Source organism: Anomaloglossus baeobatrachus, chromosome 3 (assembly GCF_048569485.1).
Source record: "Anomaloglossus baeobatrachus isolate aAnoBae1 chromosome 3, aAnoBae1.hap1, whole genome shotgun sequence".
Classification (NCBI taxonomy): domain Eukaryota; kingdom Metazoa; phylum Chordata; class Amphibia; order Anura; family Aromobatidae; genus Anomaloglossus; species Anomaloglossus baeobatrachus.
In genome coordinates, this window is record NC_134355.1 from 526,801,249 (window position 1) to 526,822,366 (window position 21,118).

The 21,118-nt window shown below is 48.4% G+C and overlaps 1 protein-coding gene across 1 annotated transcript in view; it reads left to right on the top strand.

Annotated features, from left to right (window-relative positions):
* Positions 1 to 14,741: 14,741 nt before the first annotated feature.
* DOCK10 (dedicator of cytokinesis 10) overlaps positions 14,742 to 21,118 on the top strand; it is a 439,835-nt gene continuing 433,458 nt past the window's right edge. Inside the window, exon 1 of the mRNA XM_075340778.1 lies at positions 14,742 to 14,910. Within this exon, the coding sequence (XP_075196893.1) occupies positions 14,809 to 14,910 (102 nt within the window). The 5' untranslated portion in view covers positions 14,742 to 14,808. The remainder of the gene's footprint in view (positions 14,911 to 21,118) is intronic.

Sequence of the window (21,118 nt, forward strand, 5' to 3'; positions counted from 1 at the left end):
GAGGGCAATACGCACCTTTGACACATCCGTGAAAAACGTGCATGATTTTCACGGACGTGTAAAAGAGGCCTAAGACAATGCTGCAGCTCAGATCTGCAAGATTTTCCTCAGCCCTAAATGGACTAAGGACAAAAATTAAAGCATGCTCCAATTGTCTGCAAGAGCCGTGTCACTCGCACCCATACAAGTCTATGGGTGCGAGAAAAACATCAGTCTGCACTTAGATGTCATTCAAGTGCAGTGCGATATATGCACAGGCTGACAATGGAGGAGATAGGGAGATTAACCCCTCCCTTTTCTCCGAAGTGCCCGCACTCTCCTCCGCAGCTGTGACCCAATCTCAAGATCGGGTCACAGTTGCATGACACTCGGCTCATGCTCGCAGCAAAGCCTGAGCCGGGGGTCATTAGCATATTGGAAGCGATATGCAAGTGTAATCCCAGCCTAATAGAAACACAGGCACCACTTCTGGATTTTTCACCCACTCCTGGTTTTGGCTTATAAATACTGAGGTAAAAACTCATCATCCATTACGTATGCACATGTTGAGCATTTGGAGAGTTTTTTACCTCAATAAGCTCACCTCAGTACCTCAGTTACCTTTGAAAGCCAAAACCAGAAGTGAAATAATCAATGAGGTAAAAAACTGACCAAAAACTCAACATGGGCATGTGGAAGCTCCCCAGACACATAACCTGAACAAATGACAGTATCGCATCTCCTTCATATGCAGAAGATATATGAAGAGGCATAGCACTGTCCCTTCCATTGTCGGCACACAGTAGTGCATACAAGTGCCGCTATGCCTGGTACTACAACTCAGTCCCATACACATGATGGTGGAGCGGCACAAACAGAAGAGTTGCTTTGTCTGGGGAAACAATGCCGAGACGTAATAAGGACCTTCTGTCCTCTGCTTTCTATGACTTCTCAGCAGTGTTTTCCTTATATATGTAAAGCTAACCACTGACCTAAAGCCAAGCTCAGTAGAAATGAGACACATTGTATGTGAAAAGAAACGGTACTAGCCACATTGCAAACCATTCTTCCTTTTGGGGGAGGAATCATTAGTAACCAGGTAATGATAGAGCTGTATTTTGCATTTTTCTCAGACCACAGTTGTCATAAACACTATGACCCCGATTCATCATTTTTAAGCCTTTTTTTGCTTCGTCTTTCTTTTTGCACTGGCAAGTTTGTCGCCACATTTATCAAGATGGGCGCAGCCCGGCGCACAGTATTTGATGAATTGGTGCAAATTCTAAATTTTGTATTGTGCCTGTATTAGAGAATATACAGTAGTCATAGGATCTAATAAGGTTTAAAATATCGCTTGTCAATTTTCAACTGCGGAAAAAAAATCTAATTAGGCAGATTTTGTTCTCAACTTGAGAACAATTGGGCAAAAATGTTGTTACCTGGAGAAAAGAGATGATGAATTAGACAAAAATATCTGTGCCCACAACACCGATCCAAGAAAAAAAACCAGCTGAAACCAAGTTAAGTGAATTTAATGGGGAGAAAATAATAAAACAGTCAACATTTGAATCCTTTTTATTAGTGATGAGCGAGTGTGACGCCCTGGCCAGCCAGGTAGTCACAGATAGGGCCCCGCATTACACCGTTCCCTAACAAGGTGACAGCAGCCAAACATATAAAACCCTAGTCACCCCTCTCAGTGCTTGATTGACACACCAGGGGGCGGAACCAGGCGGTTGGAAAACGCCCACCTATGAGTCTCAGACAGCCTGGGACGGGAAAGTTTAGTCTAGTCTTAAAGTTCAAGTCTGGAGGTCAAGAGGAGAGGTGTGTGGGCTGGAGCTGTGTGCAGCTCCAGCAGTGGAAAGACCCAAACTGAACCGGTGCCAGGGTAGGAGCCCTGGTGCTGCTGGCTAGGAGGCGGACGGCGGTCTCCGTCTGCAGAGCTGGGAAGACAGCTTGGGGGAACCGAGGTGGACCGGGACAGGGTAGTGGCCCGCCGGTACCGACCCGGGGAACCGACTCGGAAACCGGAGCACAAAGGGGGGTACTCAGACCCTGAAGCTAGGTCCAGAAGCTACTGGGGGCTAGCTAATTAACTGATTGTGGCCAGGACTAGAGGTCCTGTCCCTCCCAAAGTCCCGACTGAAGGCAACAGCCCAACGAGGGGGATAGAAAGCCACCGCCACGGCACAGAGATCCCACGGGCCAGCATCTGCGGGCAAAGGGCTCCTCAGGCAACGAAAAGCCAGGAGTGGACTCCTGAAGTTGCAAGCGCAGGTAGTCCACCATCACAAAATGGTGCAGGAGAAAGTCAGAGACCACCAACCGGGTAGGGGTTAGACTGCAGCCGCCTGCGGGCACCGACCACTATCACCTTGGTTTACCAGAGACTTGTGTGTTTACTAATCATGAATACATCAGTGCCCTCCGGCCGCCCATCTCCCTGCACCGCCAAACACCCCCAACGGGTCCTGGGGCCACCATCCCTGCCCACGGAGGGATTAACAACTTGCTGCGCAACATCTCCCCCGGGTGCCCTGTAACTGCAGCGGTGGTGTCCATCTTCATCACATCCCGTGAGTGGCATCACGAACTTAACACGGCTCCGGCCGTACAACTACGTCCCCAAACCACAAACCCCCTTTTGATTGGAGTGACCGCAGGACCCCCGGGTCAGGAGACCCTCGAGCCACCCACTGAAGGTCCGGATCCGAGCGGCTCGGCTGCCGAGCACAGGGCGGTACCCGAGCACTGCAAATGCTCAATTGACTTCCATTATACTCAGGTGCTTTAGTCGACCCCATCCGAGCATCCAACTGCTTGTTACGAGAAATGAGCACCCGAGGATGATAGTGCTGACCATCACTAATTTTTACATTAGAAATTAGTTACAAAAACAAGGATGAATCGACTCCTGTGATTTTTCTGAAAAGAAGAGTAGTGAGGAGCGAGCACTCCCATGCTCGGGGGCTTGGCACTCGTAACAAGCAGTCGAACGCTCAGATGGGCTCGACTCATGCACCTGAGTATAATGGCAGTCAATGGAGACTTGAGCATTTTTCCACAAGTTTTCCCTAAAAAATGCTAGAGTCCTCCATTGACTTCCATTATACTCAGGTAGTCGAGTCGCACCGGTGACTGCTTGTTATGAGTACCGAGCACCCGAGCATGGTAGTACTCGCTTATCACTACTTGCTACGAGTACCGAGCACCCGAGCATGGTAGTCCTCTCTCTTCCCTAGCTGTTACAAGTACCGAGAACCTGAGAATGGTAGTTCTCACTCATAATTTTTTGTTACAAGTAATAATAATAATTTAGTCATTTATATAGCGCTATTAATTTCACAGCGCTTTACATACATTGGCAACACTGTCCCCATTGGGGCTCACAATCTAAATTCCCTATCAGTATGTTTTTTTGGAGTGTGGGAGGAAACCCACGCAAACACGGGGAGAACATACAAACTCCTTGCAGATGTTGTCCTTAGTGGGAATTGAACCCAGGACCCCAGTGCTGCAAAACTGCAGTGTTAACCACTGAGCCACCGTGCCGCCCAATATGACACTTCCTTAAACATTCAAACCAAGTACAGAACATCTCAGTATAGTAGTATGTGCCGCCCCTGCAGCAGTTGAACTGCTTGGATCCGGGGTTGCTGTGGCTCAAGGGTCACTGGACTTGCGGCCACTTCAAATGTAAAGGGGGGTTATTTACAAGGGAGAGTTCTTGACGGTAAGGGGAGTACCGCCACTGCCAATGGGAGTACCTGGGGAGATGGAGTGGGGCAGCCAGATGATGATCCCTCCACGGGGAGACACTGGGACTCTGGAAATAGGTGGCGGATAGAGTGGTGCAGGCTATGCGGGCAGGCAGGACGCAGGGTGTGCAGTGTACTCACTCAGGTTGTGTAGACGTTGGTGCAATCATTAAGCAGACTCTGACACAGAAGTAAACCAAGTCTCTGGGTGCCGCTGCCACTCTGGGGAGCTCGTCCGGGTGTCCTTTCCTTGGTACTGCTTAGTGTTCCAGAGCCTGCCTCCATGCACAATTTGTAGATTTTCCTAAGTGATCCTTCAGCTGAAACTGTCAGGGTAGTGGTATAGTGGAGCTGTGCTCTCGATGGCTGACACTTGGATTTCTGTGGGCCGCATAAGCTGGAAAGCCTCATCCCATTCGTTGTGTTGGTGCCTTCGATCTCTGAGCTCTTGGGGAAAGTTCATAAAGAGCCTATCCTATGCAGGTGAATTATCAGGTTGCGTGAAACTACTCCCTGATCAGGGCCCTGTACCCCGCCATGCTCGGTACCGGTCTGGTTACTAGACTTTCCGGTGCCGACCGTTCTCCAAAACTAAGTCAGTACACCCTTTTCCAATACCCTGCGACCGGGTCTCCGACTCCTCTGGTCCTGGACCACCGTCTGCAACCCAACCAAGGTCACACAGGGAGCTACAACGCCCTCAGCTCCTAACTCTTTGAGGGCTACTTCTCAACTGACTTCCTCCCTCCCACCAGTCTGCCTGACCCCCTAGGCGGGTGGCTCTTTTCCAGCTAGACCACCCACTGGTGTGCCTGACAGGGTGTGATGTGAGGTGTGGTTAGGATTTGAGTGCTGATGGAAGCAATACCAGTGTGTAGGAACCCAGAACCATGGAGGGTGAGTTCTGCACCATAAGAGAATAGGGTGCAGTTCCCTGTGACACCCTGATAGAGTCAGGGGCATCACAAGTGCTCACTAATCACTACTTGTTACGAGTACCAACCACCCGTGCATGGTAGTGCTCATTCAGCACTACTCATTACGAGTACAGAGCATCAGAGCATGGTAGTGTTCACTCACAACAGCTTGTTACGAGTACAGACCACCCGAGCATGGTAGTGCTCGCTAATCACTACTTGTTACGAGTACAAAGCACCTGAGCATGGTAGTGCTTGTCCAACACTACTCATTATGAGTACAGAGCACAAAAGCATGGTAGTGCTCGCTAATCACTACTTGTTACAAGTACAGAGCACCTGAGCATGGTAGTACTCACTGATCACTACTTGTTACGAGTACTGAGCCCCCGAGCATGGTAGTGCTCACTCATCACTACTTGTTACGAGTACTGAGCATCTGAGCATGGTAGTGCTCGCTCATCACTACTTGTTATGAGTACAGAGCACCAAAATATGGCAGTGCTCGCTCATAACTTATTTTTACGAATACATAGCACCTGAGCATGGCAGTGCTCGCTCATCACTTGTTATGAGTACTGAGCACCCGAGCATGGCAGTGCTCGCTCATCACTACTTGTTACGAGTCGGACGACATGGACTCTCATGGGTTAAGGTTTCTTAAAATCCAGCCAGACAGCATGATAGATTGTCTATAGATGGGGGAGAAGTCCCTCATTGTTTTTACAAGACTCTTGTTGACTCAATGTAATTGTGTTGGCCACTGAAAGCCAGACGTATTGTTCTCCAGACATTTCCAGTAACCATTGTATTGTAGTTGTGTATTGATAATGTAATTACCTTAGTAGCCATTGTCTAGTCGGTGACTTGCCGACTCCATGTAGATATACTGAGTCTTTTTATGCACATCATTTAAATGAACATTATCCATGCAGCTTGAAATTCATCCAATGGGAGAAGCAATCTTGTCCAACCAATCGATGAGGACGCAGTGTATCCTAAGGGAAGGTTATGGCTATAAAAGGGACTTCTTTAAGCCACCAGGGTTGATGAAGGTTGATGGATCCAGTCTAAGCTCTTTGGAGCTGACTAGAGGATCAGGATATCTTATGGCTTCAATCTAGGGACTCCGGATCCGGTTGGAGACCATATCCACAGCCTAGGGATTTCGACTTCGGCTGCCAGGATTGTAACATCATACCAGGACTACCTAAGGAGGACACTCAGGTTAGGACAGTTCAGTCACCTGTTACAGACTTTGCAGACCTCACACAGCTTCCTAAATCTGGCGTTATTCCTTTCTCGGTGGGTGCCCGCCAAAAGCGGGGTGCTGCTGGACTGGAGTAAGCGGCCCTGGAACCTCTGAGGCATGGACATTCTAAATCCCTGGTGAGCCAGCGGAAGGGTGAGACTCTGTTGCCTGTTACATTTGTGTATTTTGCTGGTTATGTGTTATGTGCCATTAATTGTTTGGGGATCCAATAAAGTCTAATTATTGTGGTTCCCTCACCCTGTGTTGTCTGAGTAGTGTTACTTAAGGAGGCCGGCGTTCAGTTGGGATAAGCCCTGAGCCACGCTGTCTTTCTAAAGGCGGCGGGTTTTAGTGGACGAGAGCACCCACTGAGCCCCGTGTCTCCACAATTGGTGGCAGCAGTGGGATACTACTCAGCCTGGTTTACCCAGGGGAGCTGCAGTGGACTGGTGTTTTCGGACACCGTCCAGGGCTCAACAACCAGGGAGGCACATAAGCATACCCAGCAGGCCATAGGGGAGGCATTCAGGTTAGGGACGCTGCCATGTCCAACCCCACCAGCTCAGCCATGGGACAAGGACCAGAGAGGAGATACGACCGCAGCAGTAAATGGGTGCTACAGGATCTGTGCCAGATGCGAAAGATTGACTACAGGAACACTGACACTCGGTCAGACTTGATCCGGAAATTAGTCTGTTGGGATGCCCAGAATGATGCAGAGGATGATGAGGACACTGCCGTTGTGGTATCAGAGGAGGTAAACCCTGTATCTCATCCTAGATCCAGTGACAATCTGGAAACAAACCAAACCCAAGCAGACCGAGTCAAGGAATTGTTTACTGCATTGGGGCCTGAAGCTTCAAGGGAAGAGAGGGCTGGTGTTCTGCAATTTGTGTTTGGATTTCCAATTTCCTCACCATCAGCACCTACCTCCAGGATAGACCACCACCAAGGGAGTCATCTTTGCTACAGGGATGTGCCAGTGTTTAATGATTCCAGCACTGAGATAGATGAACACTTGCAAAACTTTGAGATGCTAATGCGTATGCACAAGGTGCCCACAGATGAGTGGTCCAAATACCTGTGGACAAGCTTGCCGGTCCGGGCCCAGGAGGCTGTCCGATCACTTGGGCCTCAGGACTGCTTGGACTACGGAATTATTAAGGACACTTTGTTGGCCCTTTTTACCATAACACCCGAGAGACATCGCACTAAGTTCCGGACTATGTCTCGCCAAGGTGTCTCGTACGTCGAATTTGGCAGTCAACTCCGACGACACTGTAATCGCTGGCTCGATGGTCGGGCTGCCCACTCCGCTGCTGCCCTCCGGGATGTGATACTGCTTGAACAGCTGCTGGAGCAGATGGACCCGGAAATCCGAGAATGGGTAGCTGACAGGAAGCCCGACACCCCAGAGCAAGCAGCGCGATTGGCTGACGAATTTACAGCCAACCGACCCAGCTGGAGGCCCAATAGGCCCACCGATCTGAGGAGGTCCCTCAACCATGGATCCAAGCGACCCCCAGACTCACGTGCTGGACTAACTCATTACCCCACAGAAGCCCCAACAAGACAAAGGTTTACCAACAGGGTGGGTGACTTTTCTAACCCACGGCGCTGTTATACGTGTGGGCGCCTTGGACACATGGCCAAAGAGTGTCTACAAAACCGGGGCCCCATGCCTGGAGCCCGTCTACCAGTCAACATATGCCGAGATGAACCAACGAGAACTGAGGAATGCTACTCCCGAGAAACACCAATAGCTGAGGAAGTGGTTTATCCAGTCCACACCCTACGGCAGGCCGGACACCGTACACCAGCTAACCTCCATCCCCACATCCAGACGGTCAAGGTCGGTGATATACAGGCTCAGGGACTTCGAGACTCGGGATCTTCCATCACCCTGGTCATCCCAGATATTGTTCCCACAGAACATCATTTACCTGGCCGCCAAGTGACCATCACCCTTGCTGTGGGCCAGCGCTCGAACATCTCTCTGGCACGAGTGCAGTTGGACTGGGGAACTGACCAAGGAGAGGTTGAAGTGGGGCTCATGGACGGCCTCCCCACCCCTGTAATTTTGGGAAATGACCTAGGACAAGGACTATCCAGCCAGTTTGTCACCGCCATCACCCGCAGCCAAGCCAAATACCATCCTGGTGCAGGTCTTTCTTCCAGCCCATCAGAGGAGAACCCAACTCCTCAATCTTCAGCCTTCTCATCAGAGCCAACAAATGTGAGTACATCAGACCCAACTGTGGCCATTGATTGGGGGGAGATAGATCGTAAGGAGTTCAGGGAAGCTCAACTGTCAGACCCCACCCTAGAGCTTATCCGTAGTGCGGCCGCCCAACCTGGGGGAGGAAATCAGGGGGAGGTATATAGATGGGAAAAAGGCCTCTTATATCGGGAGAAGCCCGTATCCTGCCCAGAAAAACCCTGGACCCGTGTACATCAGCTTGTGGTACCCCAGCAATACCGACCCCAACTATTGCGTTTAGCTCATGATGTTCCTGCGGCTGGGCACATGGGGACCAAAAAGACTCGGGCCCGCCTGCTGCGTAGTTTTTTCTGGCCAAGGGTCACTCAAGAAGTGCAAAAATACAGAGCCTCTTGCCCAGTGTGTCAGCGTATGGGGGGAGCCCCATGCCGTGCCCCACTTCAACCCATGCCCTTGATAGGAGAACCGTTCCAGAGAGTTGCCATTGATATAGTAGGCACCTTAGCCATCCCCAGCCGTAGTGGAAAAAGATTCATCCTCACCCTGGTAGACTTTGCCACCCGTTACCCAGAAGCCGTTGCCTTAACCTCCATAGATGCAGAGCACGTGGCTCAAGCTCTACTGGACATCTTTAGCCGGGTAGGGTTTCCACAGGAAGTATTGACTGACCAGGTGCACAGTTCCAAAGTGAACTGATTCACACCCTGTGGGAAAAACATGGAGTCCGCCCCATGCGCACAAACCCCTACCATCCTGAAACAAATGGATTGTGTGAGCGCTTCAACAAAACTCTCAAACAGCTCATTAGCCGATATGTGGAGTCCGAGGGGGGGGACTGGGAGAAAAACTTGCAGCAGCTCCTTTTTGCTTACCGGGACGTGCCGCAGGACTCCACTGGGTTCTCTCCCTTTGAATTGCTGTACGGACGAAAAGTACGAGGGCCCCTAGAGCTGGTACGAGAGAGTTGGGAGGGCACGTTTCCCACAGAAGAGGTTCCCATACTGGACTATGTTCAAAAGTTTAGGGAAAGGATGAGGCACCTCATGGCGTTAGCCCACGGGAATTTAGAAGTGGCTCAGGAAAGGCAAAAACGATGTTACGACCGCACTGCCCGGCCCCGAGAATTTGCCTGTGGACAGAAGGTCCTAGTACTAGTACCGGTGCGGAAAAACAAGCTGCAAGCCATGTGGGTGGGTCCATTCACCATTACCAAGAAATGTGGCAATACTGACTACACCGTGGCCCTGGATCGAGCAGGTGTTCGTGAGCGTACCTACCAGATCAACAGGCTAAAAGCTTATGAGGAACGAGAAGTCACCAATTTAGCAGTTTGCTGTCCAGAGTTAGATGATCCAGAATTGAACCAGATCCCACACCTATTAGTGGACTCCAAAAGGGAAATGGGGGTAAAAGATGTATCACTAGGGGAGCAGCTTTGTCCATCACAGAAGCGACAGATATCATACATACTCGGAACATATGAAACCCTGTTCACAAGTAAGCCTGGTAGAACCCCCCTGGTCCAGCATCATGTCAATACAGAGGCAGCCACCCCACTAAGACAACCCGCCTACCAGGTGACCCCTCCTGTGTTGGCAATGATGAAGGCCGAGGTGGATGACATGTTAAATATGGGAGTCATAGTCCCCTCCCATAGCCCATGGGCTGCCAGTGTGGTGTTGGTGCCAAAAAAGGACAAGAGTACTCGTTTCTGTGTGGACTATAGACGGCTCAATGAGGTCACGATTACAGATGCTTACCCCATGGCCCGGGTGGATGAACTACTAGATAGGTTAGGGGGGTGTCGGTTTAAATCTACCCTCGATTTGAGCAAGGGATACTGGCAGATCCCACTCACAAAAGACGCTCAAGAGAAATCGGCCTTCATAACCCTTTTTGGCCTCTTTGAGTTTACCAGCATGCCTTTTGGGATGAAAAATGCCCCAGCCACCTTCCAGAGGATGGTAGACCATTTACTAGAGGGATGTCAGGGGTATGCCCAGGCCTATTTGGATGACATCGCTATCTTCAGCGACACTTGGGAAGAGCATCTTCAACATGTGTCCCAGGTGCTGCAGAGGGTAGCCAAAGCCCAGCTCACCATCCGACCTGACAAATGCCAAATGGGGATGGCCGAAGTGCTATACCTGGGACATCGGGTGGGAAGTGGGTGCATTCGTCCAAAACCTGCAAAAGTAGAAGCCATTATCCAGTGGCCATGCCCGGTCAATCAAAAACAGGTCCGTGCGTTTCTAGGAACCGCAAACTACTATCGAAAGTTTATCCCCAATTACAGTACCTTAGCAAAACCGCTCACTGACCTCACAACCAAAAGATATGCCCGTAACCTTATCTGGACCCCAGAATGTGAAACTGCGTTCCTCCAATTGAAAGACCGGCTAGCCCAAAGCCCAGTCTTGACTGCTCCTGACTTCCGTCGCAGCTTCATTGTCCAAACAGACGCATCGGACACAGGACTAGGAGCTGTACTTAGCCAAGTGGGGGACAACGGTGAGGAACATCCGATAGCGTACCTCTCCCGGAAGCTGTTGGACCGAGAGAGGGCTTATGCCACCATAGAAAAAGAATACCTGGCCATAGTCTGGGCCCTAAAAAAAATTGCAGCCCTACCTCTATGGCAATGAGTTCACAGTCCTCACTGACCACAATCCATTGAGTTGGCTAAATAGCACTGCCGGGGACAACGGACGCTTGCTCAGGTGGAGTCTGGCATTACAATCTTACAATTTTTCCATCTCCCATAAACAAGGCAAGAACCATGGAAATGCGGATGGGCTTTCCCGACAGATGGAGAAGGATGATCGGAAGCCTATCATGTCTGGCTAATATTAAGAAGGGGGAGGAATGTGACGACATGGACTCTCATGGGTTAAAGTTTCTTAAAATCCAGCCAGACAGCATGATAGATTGTCTATAGATGGGAGAGAAGTCCCTCATTGTTTTTACAAGACTCTTGTTGACTCAATGTAATTGTGTTGGCCACTGAAAGCCAGATGTATTGTTCTCCAGACATTTCCAGTAACCATTGTATTGTAGTTGTGTATTGATAATGTAATTACCTTAGTAGCCATTGTCTAGTCCGTGACTTGCCGACTCCATGTAGATATACTGAGTCTTTCTATGCACATCATTTAAATGAACATTATCCATGCAGCTTGAAATTCATCCAATGGGAGAAGCAATCTTGTCCAACCAATCGATGAGGACGCAGTGTATCCTAAGGGAAGGTTATGGCTATAAAAGGGACTTTTTTAAGCCACCAGGGTTGATGAAGGTTGATGGATCCAGTCTAAGCTCTTTGGAGCTGACTAGAGGATCAGGATATCTTATGGCTTCAATCTAGGGACTCCGGATCCGGTTGGAGACCATATCCACAGCCTAGGGATTTCGACTCCGGCTGCCAGGATTGTAACATCATACCAGGACTACCTAAGGAGGGCACTCAGGTTGGGACAGTTCAGTCACCTGTTACAGACTTTGCAGACCTCACACAGCTTCCTAAATCTGGCGTTATTCCTTTCTCGGTGGGTGCCCGCCAAAAGCAGGGTGCTGCTGGACTGGAGTAAGCGGCCCTGGAACCTCTGAGGCATGGACATTCTAAATCCCTGGTGAGCCAGCGGAAGGGTGAGACTCTGTTGCCTGTTACATTTGTGTGTTTTGCTGGTTATGTGTTATGTGCCGTTATTTGTTTGGGATTCCAATAAAGTCTAATTATTGTGGTTCCCTCACCCTGTGTTGTCTGAGTAGTGTTACGCCCACGGTTAAGGAGGCCTTCGTTCAGTTGGGATGAGCCCTGAGCCACGCTGTCTTTCTAAAGGCGGCGGGTTTTAATGGACGAGGAGAGCACCCACTGAGCCCCGTGTCTCCACAACGAGTACTGAGCACCCGAGCATGGTAGTGCTCGCTCATCACTACTTGTTACGAGTACTGAGCACCAGAGCATGGTTGTGCTCACTCATCACTACTTGTTACGAGTACTGAGCACCCGAGCATGGTAGTGCTCACTCATCACTACTTGTTACGAGTACTGAGCACCGGAGCATGGTAGTGCTCGCTCATCACTACTTGTTACGAGTACTGAACACCTGAGAATGGTAGTGCTCACTCATCACTACTTGTTACGAGTACTGAGCACCAGAGCATGGTAGTGCTCGCTCATCACTACTTGTTACGAGTACTGAACACCTGAGAATGGTAGTGCTCACTCATCACTACTTGTTACGAGTACTGAGCACCAGAGCATGGTAGTGCTCACTCATCACTACTTGTTACGAGTACTGAGCACCGGAGCATGGTAGTGATCGCTCATCACTACTTGTTACGAGTACTGAGCACCGGAGCATGGTAGTGCTCACTCATCACTACTTGTTACGAGTACTGAGCACCCGAGCATGGTAGTGCTCACTCATCACTACTTGTTACGAGTACTGAGCACCGGAGCATGGTAGTGCTCGCTCATCACTACTTGTTACGAGTACTGAACACCTGAGAATGGTAGTGCTCACTCATCACTACTTGTTACGAGTACTGAGCACCAGAGCATGGTAGTGCTCGCTCATCACTACTTGTTACGAGTACTGAACACCTGAGAATGGTAGTGCTCACTCATCACTACTTGTTACGAGTACTGAGCACCAGAGCATGGTAGTGCTCACTCATCACTACTTGTTACGAGTACTGAGCACCGGAGCATGGTAGTGATCGCTCATCACTACTTGTTACGAGTACTGAGCACCAGAGCATGGTAGTGCTCACTCATCACTACTTGTTACGAGTACTGAGCACCAGAGCATGGTAGTGCTCACTCATCACTACTTGTTACGACTACGAGTACTGAGCACCGGAGCATGGTAGTGCTCACTCATCACTACTTGTTACGAGTACTGAGCACCCGAGCATGGTAGTGCTCACTCATCACTACTTGTTACGAGTACTGAGCACCGGAGCATGGTAGTGCTCGCTCATCACTACTTGTTACGAGTACTGAACACCTGAGAATGGTAGTGCTCACTCATCACTACTTGTTACGAGTACTGAGCACCAGAGCATGGTAGTGCTCACTCATCACTACTTGTTACGAGTACTGAGCACCGGAGCATGGTAGTGATCGCTCATCACTACTTGTTACGAGTACTGAGCACCGGAGCATGGTAGTGCTCACTCATCACTACTTGTTACGAGTACTGAGCACCCGAGCATGGTAGTGCTCACTCATCACTACTTGTTACGAGTACTGAGCACCGGAGCATGGTAGTGCTCGCTCATCACTACTTGTTACGAGTACTGAACACCTGAGAATGGTAGTGCTCACTCATCACTACTTGTTACGAGTACTGAGCACCAGAGCATGGTAGTGCTCGCTCATCACTACTTGTTACGAGTACTGAACACCTGAGAATGGTAGTGCTCACTCATCACTACTTGTTACGAGTACTGAGCACCAGAGCATGGTAGTGCTCACTCATCACTACTTGTTACGAGTACTGAGCACCGGAGCATGGTAGTGATCGCTCATCACTACTTGTTACGAGTACTGAGCACCAGAGCATGGTAGTGCTCACTCATCACTACTTGTTACGAGTACTGAGCACCAGAGCATGGTAGTGCTCACTCATCACTACTTGTTACGACTACGAGTACTGAGCACCGGAGCATGGTAGTGCTCACTCATCACTACTTGTTACGAGTACTGAGCACCGGAGCATGGTAGTGCTCACTCATCACTACTTGTTACAAGTACTGAGCACCGGAGCATGGTAGTGCTCACTCATCACTACTTGTTACGAGTACTGAGCACCGGAGCATGGTAGTGCTCGCTCATCACTACTTGTTATGAGTACTGAGCATCTGAGCATGGTAGTGCTCGCTCATCACTACTTGTTACAAGTACAGAGCACCTGAGCATAGTAGTGCTCGCTCATCACTACTTGTTATGAGTACTGAGCATCTGAGCATGGTAGTGCTCGCTCATCACTACTTGTTACGAGTACTGAGCACCTGAGCATGGTAGTGCTCGCTCATCACTACTTGTTACGAGTACTGAGCACCTGAGCATGGTAGTGCTCGCTCATCACTACTTGTTATGAGTACTGAGCATCTGAGCATGGTAGTGCTCGCTCATCACTACACATTACGAGTACTGAGCACCCGAGCATGGTAGTGCCTGCTCATCACTACTCGTGAGTTCAGCATAAATAGGCAGAGGTGCAGTTCAGGCTTCTGGGAAAGCTGGGTGACCACAAGCCTTTGATATATTGGAGGCCACAAACTTTTTCTGACAGATATTGATAGCTCTGCCTGGTAACATTTCTAGGTCGTCTGCTGCTGCTCTCATGGCTGTTTTCTACATCAGCAGCACATGCAGAATTCATTCACTTCTGTAAAACCTGCTGGGAAAGTCGTGTCCGGATCCCCTGGGATGGCGCAGCATGAGAGGCCACTCTCCGCTGAAGACGCTGCTGAACTTTGTAACAAGTCAGATAACGAGGAAGAAAGTGAGTTCCGCTTCCTTGAGCTGCAGAGCTGCAGTCACAGTGCAGTCCTGAGCGGGTGACGTGCAATCATCTGCCCGGGAGCTGCTGTATTACATCTCTCCCGCCTCCCTGCAGCCGTCCCTCCCCTCTGCCCTCGTATTGCCGGTGCCCCCGGTGATCGGTGATGGATACTTCCCGGAGATTCACCAGGAGCCTTCTGAAGCCGGGATCCGCGGCGGAGATCAGGCAGAGCGCCTGCCAGGCGGTGATCAGGGAGCAGCGCAGGGTAAGTGCAGCCCGGGAATAAAGGGGCACTGCGGGCAATGGCAGCTCTGCGCATCTGTGCTGTTCCATGACACCCTTTTGTGATGGCACCCTTTTCTGATTGATGGCATCCTTTTCTGATTGATGGTATCCTTTTTCTGATGTCATCCGTTTCTGATGGCACCCTTTTCTGATGGCAGACTTTTCTGATAAGATGGCATCCTTTTCTGATTGATGGCACCTTTTTCTGTTTGATGACACCCTTTTCTGATTGTTGGCATCCTTTTTCTGATGGCACCTTTTTCTGATGGCACTTTTTTCTGATGGCATCCTTTTCTGATGGCACCTTTTTCTGATGACATCATTTTATGATGGCACCCTTTTTCTGATGACACCCTTTTTCTGATGGCATCCTTTTTCTGATGGCACCCTCTTCTGATGGCACCCTTTTCTGATCTGTTGACATCCTTGGCACCTTTTCCTGATAGCACCTTTTTCTGATTGCACCCTTTTCTGATGGCACCTTTTTCTGATGGCACCCTTTTCTGATTGTTGGCATCCTATTTCTAATGGCATCCTTTTCTGGCGGCATCCTTTTATGATGGCACTCTTTTATGATGGAACTCTTTTGTGATGGCACCCTTTTGTGATGGCATCCTTTTCTGATTGCACCCTTTTCTGATTTCACCCTATTCTGATGGCATATTTTTCTGATGACACCCTTTTCTGGAGGCACTCTTTTATGATGGCACACTTTTCTGATGGCACTCTTTTATGATGGCACACTTTTCTGATGGCACCCTTTTCTGGAGGCACTCTTTTGTGATGGCACACTTTTCTGATGACACCCTTTTCTGATGGCATCGTTTTCTGATGGCACCTTTTTCTGATTGCACCTTTTTCTGGAGGCACTCTTTTATGATGTCACACTTTTCTGGAGGCACCCTTTTCTGGAGGCACTCTTTTATGATGGCACCCTTTTCTGGAGGCACTCTTTTATGATGGCACACTTTTCTGATGGCACCCTTTTCTGGAGGCACTCTTTTGTGATGGCACCCTTTTCTGGAGGCACTCTTTTCTGATTGTTGGTATCCTTTTCTGACATTATGAAGTTTGTTTGTAATTACAAAAAGTGAAAAGAGAATCTGCAGACTTTGTTGTGGAAACTTCTGACACTGGTCCTTTATTTTAAAACAGTCCTATTCAGATGAATGCAATCAAGTTGTATTTAAAGAAGTTTCCGCAACAAAATCTGCAGTGTGAGAATTAAACATTTTGTCAGATTTACACATCCGACATTCAATGTTCAAGAGCAGACCACAACGTCCAGACCCAAATTCGCCAGCCATACAGCCATAGATATGCCGATTTCTCCAGATCCTCCGACAGGGAATGTTAGACGTGTGAAATCCTTCTTAATGTCTTTTAATACCTATATTTTTATTGCCATTTTGAAAAAGTTACGCGATTATATGAATGTGATTCCATGATTTGTTATAGAATTATATTAGTTGTGGGGTCAAAAACACCAAAAACATTTATTCGGAAGAGACATATAATGTAGCTCTACTGGGAAGGAAATGCCACAAAGTGGGAGAAAAGAACTTCACACTTGGAGCAAGCTATGTTTTTACTTACAAAAAGGATCACAAGACACGCAAGAAAAAAAACCAAATTGTGACCATGATGTATCTTGCCTCAAAAAATGCACTGGAAAAAAACCCCAAAAATTTGAATTTCATCCAAAAGTGTCTTTCAGACCAGCCCCTTGGTTATCAAATGGCCTGACAGGGAGCGGTGGCCACCAAACCACACTGACACCACAAATTCAAGGAAGCCACATGCTCTCTTCTCCCTAATGTTATGACCACAGTGTTTTTTGAGAAATTGATCCGCTCTTCCATCTTCCATTTTATTAGAAATCCATTCTACCATTCTTGAGGAATTTTTTAATTCTATTTTTTTCCTGAAGATATGTTGAAAAACGCCTGGTGGGAAATAAAAGGTTCATATTTTATGGAATACACTATAAACTAGGCGCCATCCAATAAAAGACTGCAAAATATGCCATTTACAGACTTGGAAAGTTCATTGGATTTTTGTGCCTGAAAAAACTATGTAAACATAGCCTAAAACTTTCTACATATACGATGGAGAACTTTTATCCGTTTATCACCTGACTGATGCTCCATTCATTCTCTATGGGGCTTCTGAGAAATCCAAGCACAGAACTCATTAGCCCCATAGGGAATGAATGGACTACAGTCAAACCTCCACAGTCAAACCTCCCCTGATCAACAAGCTTTCACTAGAGATGAACGAGCACTACCTTACTCGGTGCTTATAATGAGTAGTGATGAGCGCGCACTACCATGCTTGGGTGCTCGGTACACCTAGCGAGTAGTGAAGAGCGCGCACTACCATGCTTGGGTGCTCGGTACACCTAGCGAGTAGTGAAGAGCGCGCACTACCATGCTTGGGTGCTCGGTACACCTAACGAGTAGTGAAGAGGAAGTACTGCCAAGCTTGGGTGCTCGGTACACCTAATGAGTAGTGATGAGTGAGCACTACCATGCTCGGGTGCTTGGTACTCCTAACGAGTAGTGATAAGCAAGCACTACCATGCTCGGGTGCTCAGCACTTGTTATGAATAGTGATGAGCGAGCACTACCGTGCTCGGGGACTTGTAACGAGTAGTGATGAGCGAGCACTACCATACTAGGGTGCTTGGTACTCATAACGAGCAGTTGGATGTTCGGAGGGGCACGACTTGAGTACCCAAGTATAATGGAAGTCAATGGTGACACGAGCATTTTTCAAAGAGTCACCCATTGACTTCCATTGTACTCGGATACTCGAGTGGCGTCCATCCGAACATCCAACTGCTCGTTACGTGTACCGAGCACTCAGGCATGGTAGTGCTTGCTCATCACTATCACCATTCTTCTAGCAAGGTGACAAACCACTTAAAAGTTTGTCAGGGATCTAGACACAGCACTCCGATGTTCAGCTGATATATGCTCTGGTAGACTTGTGAACCCTGAAATCGCACTGTGCGCATGCTGTAATGGATTCTCCAGTGCCAGCAGCGAGACTGAGTTGTCATGTGAGCGCAAGTATGCGATATCCATACTTCTGGCCACATTCCGACTTGACATGCATGGCCTCACTCAATACAAGTGAAATGAGTGGGACCGTGCATGTCTAGTCAGAATGTGGCTAGGAGTATGCATATCGTATACATGTGGTCAAGTGACTGCTTGGCCTAGCCACCCGCCATCTGGGAAAACTCAGAGCCATGTGAGGATTCGCAAGTCTGCATTCACATGTAGTGACTACAGACTTTCATGATAAGCCTGGACCCCTTTAATCAATTCAGGACTCAGAATAAAAACAATGGATACTCACCTCCTGTCATGACCTTGTTGTGTGACCTGCCAGCTGCAGCCAATGAGCTGCTACTGTTTAGCTGTCTCCTTTACTATTTCATCATAGCAGATGTCCTCACTGATGGAATATTGAGGAGCCGCAGACGACTAGTGGTCGATCATTAGCTACAGCCGGTATGTCACACATCAGTGCCATGTCATTCTCCGGGAACAGCGGTGCCGCATCACTGGGATGGCACCGCTGCAGGAAGTGAGTGGGCATTGGTTTTATGTTAATTCAGGTCCTGAAGTGATTATACTGGGGTGTCCAAGAGTGGAGAACCCCTCTTAATATTGTATTGATCAGCCATCAATGTGCTGTCACTTCAGGCTGGGACAGGTTGGATTTATCTTCACTCCTGAGCCAGAAGTGCTTTGCACATGTATCTGAATGGCCGCAGTCACACAAGAGAGAATGATGTGATCATCTGCACCTCTGCTCTAAGGATGTGACCATGTGTGTTATTGGGAAATAAAGATACGTTTGAGCTCATGAATTATGAAATACAATGAGGTTATTCTCCGGAAGGTGCTCGTTCATGGTTACACGTAGTAATACTGCGAGTGCAAAAGGAAATGGGGTTTTCTTATCATGTCGTTCCACAACGCAGTAATGTCTGTTCTGTGAGCTGATATACTATGAGTTACTGAATTATTATCACAAAACAATGTTAGGGCACTTATACGTTCAGTTATAAAGAACATGGCCATATTTACTCTAATGATGGGGGGAGGGGACAAATTACATGGGGCCAACCTGTCCAGTATAGAGGCCTCACCATAAAATGTCTTTACTAGAAGCCAAACCAAAAAGATAAGTGTCAGTCCTGGTGTACTGCCAGTTAACATTGAATGGCAGTGTTGGGGTGACTAAGGGGTACTTTGCACGTTGAGACATTACTACTGCAATATCGTCGGGGTCAAATCGAAAGTGACGCATATCCGACGCCGGTAATGACGTCGCAACGTGTAAAGCCTAGATGTGCTGATAAACGATCTCAAAAGCGACGTAAATCGGTGATCTGTGTAGTGTCGGACATTTTCATAATGTCGCACCAATAGGAGATACGATGTTGTTCCTTGTTCCTGCAGCAGCACACATCGCAGTGTGTGAAGCCGCAGGAGCGACGAACATCTCCTTACCTGCCTCCACCGGCTATGCGGAAGAAGGAGGTGGGCGGGATGTTTACGTCCCGCTCATCTCCGCCCCTCCACTTCTATTGGCCACCTGCCGTGTGACGTCGCTGTGACGCCGCACGACCCGCCCCCTTAGGAAGGAGGTGGGTCGCCGGCCAGAGTGACGTCGCAGGGCAGGTTAGTGCGTGTGAAGCTGCCGTAGCGATAATGTTCGCTACGGCAGCTATCACAAGATATCGCATGTGCGACAGGGGCGGGTACTATCGCACTCGGCATCGCTAGTATCAGCTAGTGATGTCGCAACGTGCAAAGTACCCCTAAGTGTTTGAGTACATGTACTGCATATCTTATATCTGCCGAAAGCTAATATTAGCGGGGTTGTCTAAGGCCTGATTCACCCATCAGTATTTCATCAGTATCTGTATGCTGAAACTAGGAGTGTCTCCAAAACACAGAACAGATGTCAATCTTTCAATTATAGTTTTTCTCTTTAAAGGGGTTGTCCAGTCTAAAATGATAAGTCTGCAGTCACTCTGTGTGTCACTCTTTGTGACTGCAGACTTATGAATCCTTCCAGCGCACACACCGCAAGCAGCTAGGAATCGGCAATTTCTGAGCCGGGGACGGCAGTATACATACTCCTGGCCAGAACCCGACTGGTGGGCCCGGCCTTACTCAACACAAATGTATTAAGTGAGGCCCACTAGTCAACCATGCCCACTAGACGGGTTATGCATATCACATAGTCGCGGTCACGTGACCACCGTTCCCAGCTCAGAAAGCGGTGAATCCTTTTGCACTTCTGTTCGATGCATCAAATTAATTCTTAATGAATTACGTTCCTCTTTTATCTCCCATGCTTCATTGTAGGAATGTTCTCCAGCCTGGAATGGAGTACATTTCTGTTATGATTTACACCACTTTTGTGGTGTAAATTATGATTAAATGATATTATCGCCCACGCTCTGCTGCACCCCTGCCCAGCTGAGCCCCATCCACTTTTCAAAAAGTCACCTGAAGCTGATTGGAATTAAAGTGCAAAAACTCATTCAGTTATTCAGACATTTCAAACAGTTTTTGCCAAAATTCTGACAAATAATATCTGATAAATCTGCCCGTAGTGTTTAGCCTATTCAGCAGTATTTCTCCTGTAGTGACCACATATGCCAGCCTTTCAGATGAGTGCTTCACTGCGTCATACAGTACATGAAGAGGTCAGGAGTGCTGTGGAAACAGCCGCTGTTACCTAAGGTTTCTGAGTATATATGGAAAGGGTAATTTGAGGCTAAATAATTAATGTCTCCAATCCTAGGCCCCTTCCAGTACTAATGACCTCCATTTTTCAACAAACACATTTTAAAAAAATTAATAAATAAATTATTCTTTTTACCTTGGATGGCGACGTGTATTGCAGTGTGGGGAATCGGCAGGTCCCTGCACTACTATAAATTTCAGGTGAATGTGCATCTGAGGAAACACATGCAACTTAAATAGGCATTGGCGTCGGCAGTGTCCCATCTAGCACACCCTATGCAACCTTAATTGTTACGCTCATGTTTACAGAATGGCTCCCCAAAATGAAATAAATAGCCTGTCTTGATGAAACAAATCATTTTAAGGGCTTGTGCGCACACTGCGTCCTGACCAGTGCAGAAAAATGCACAC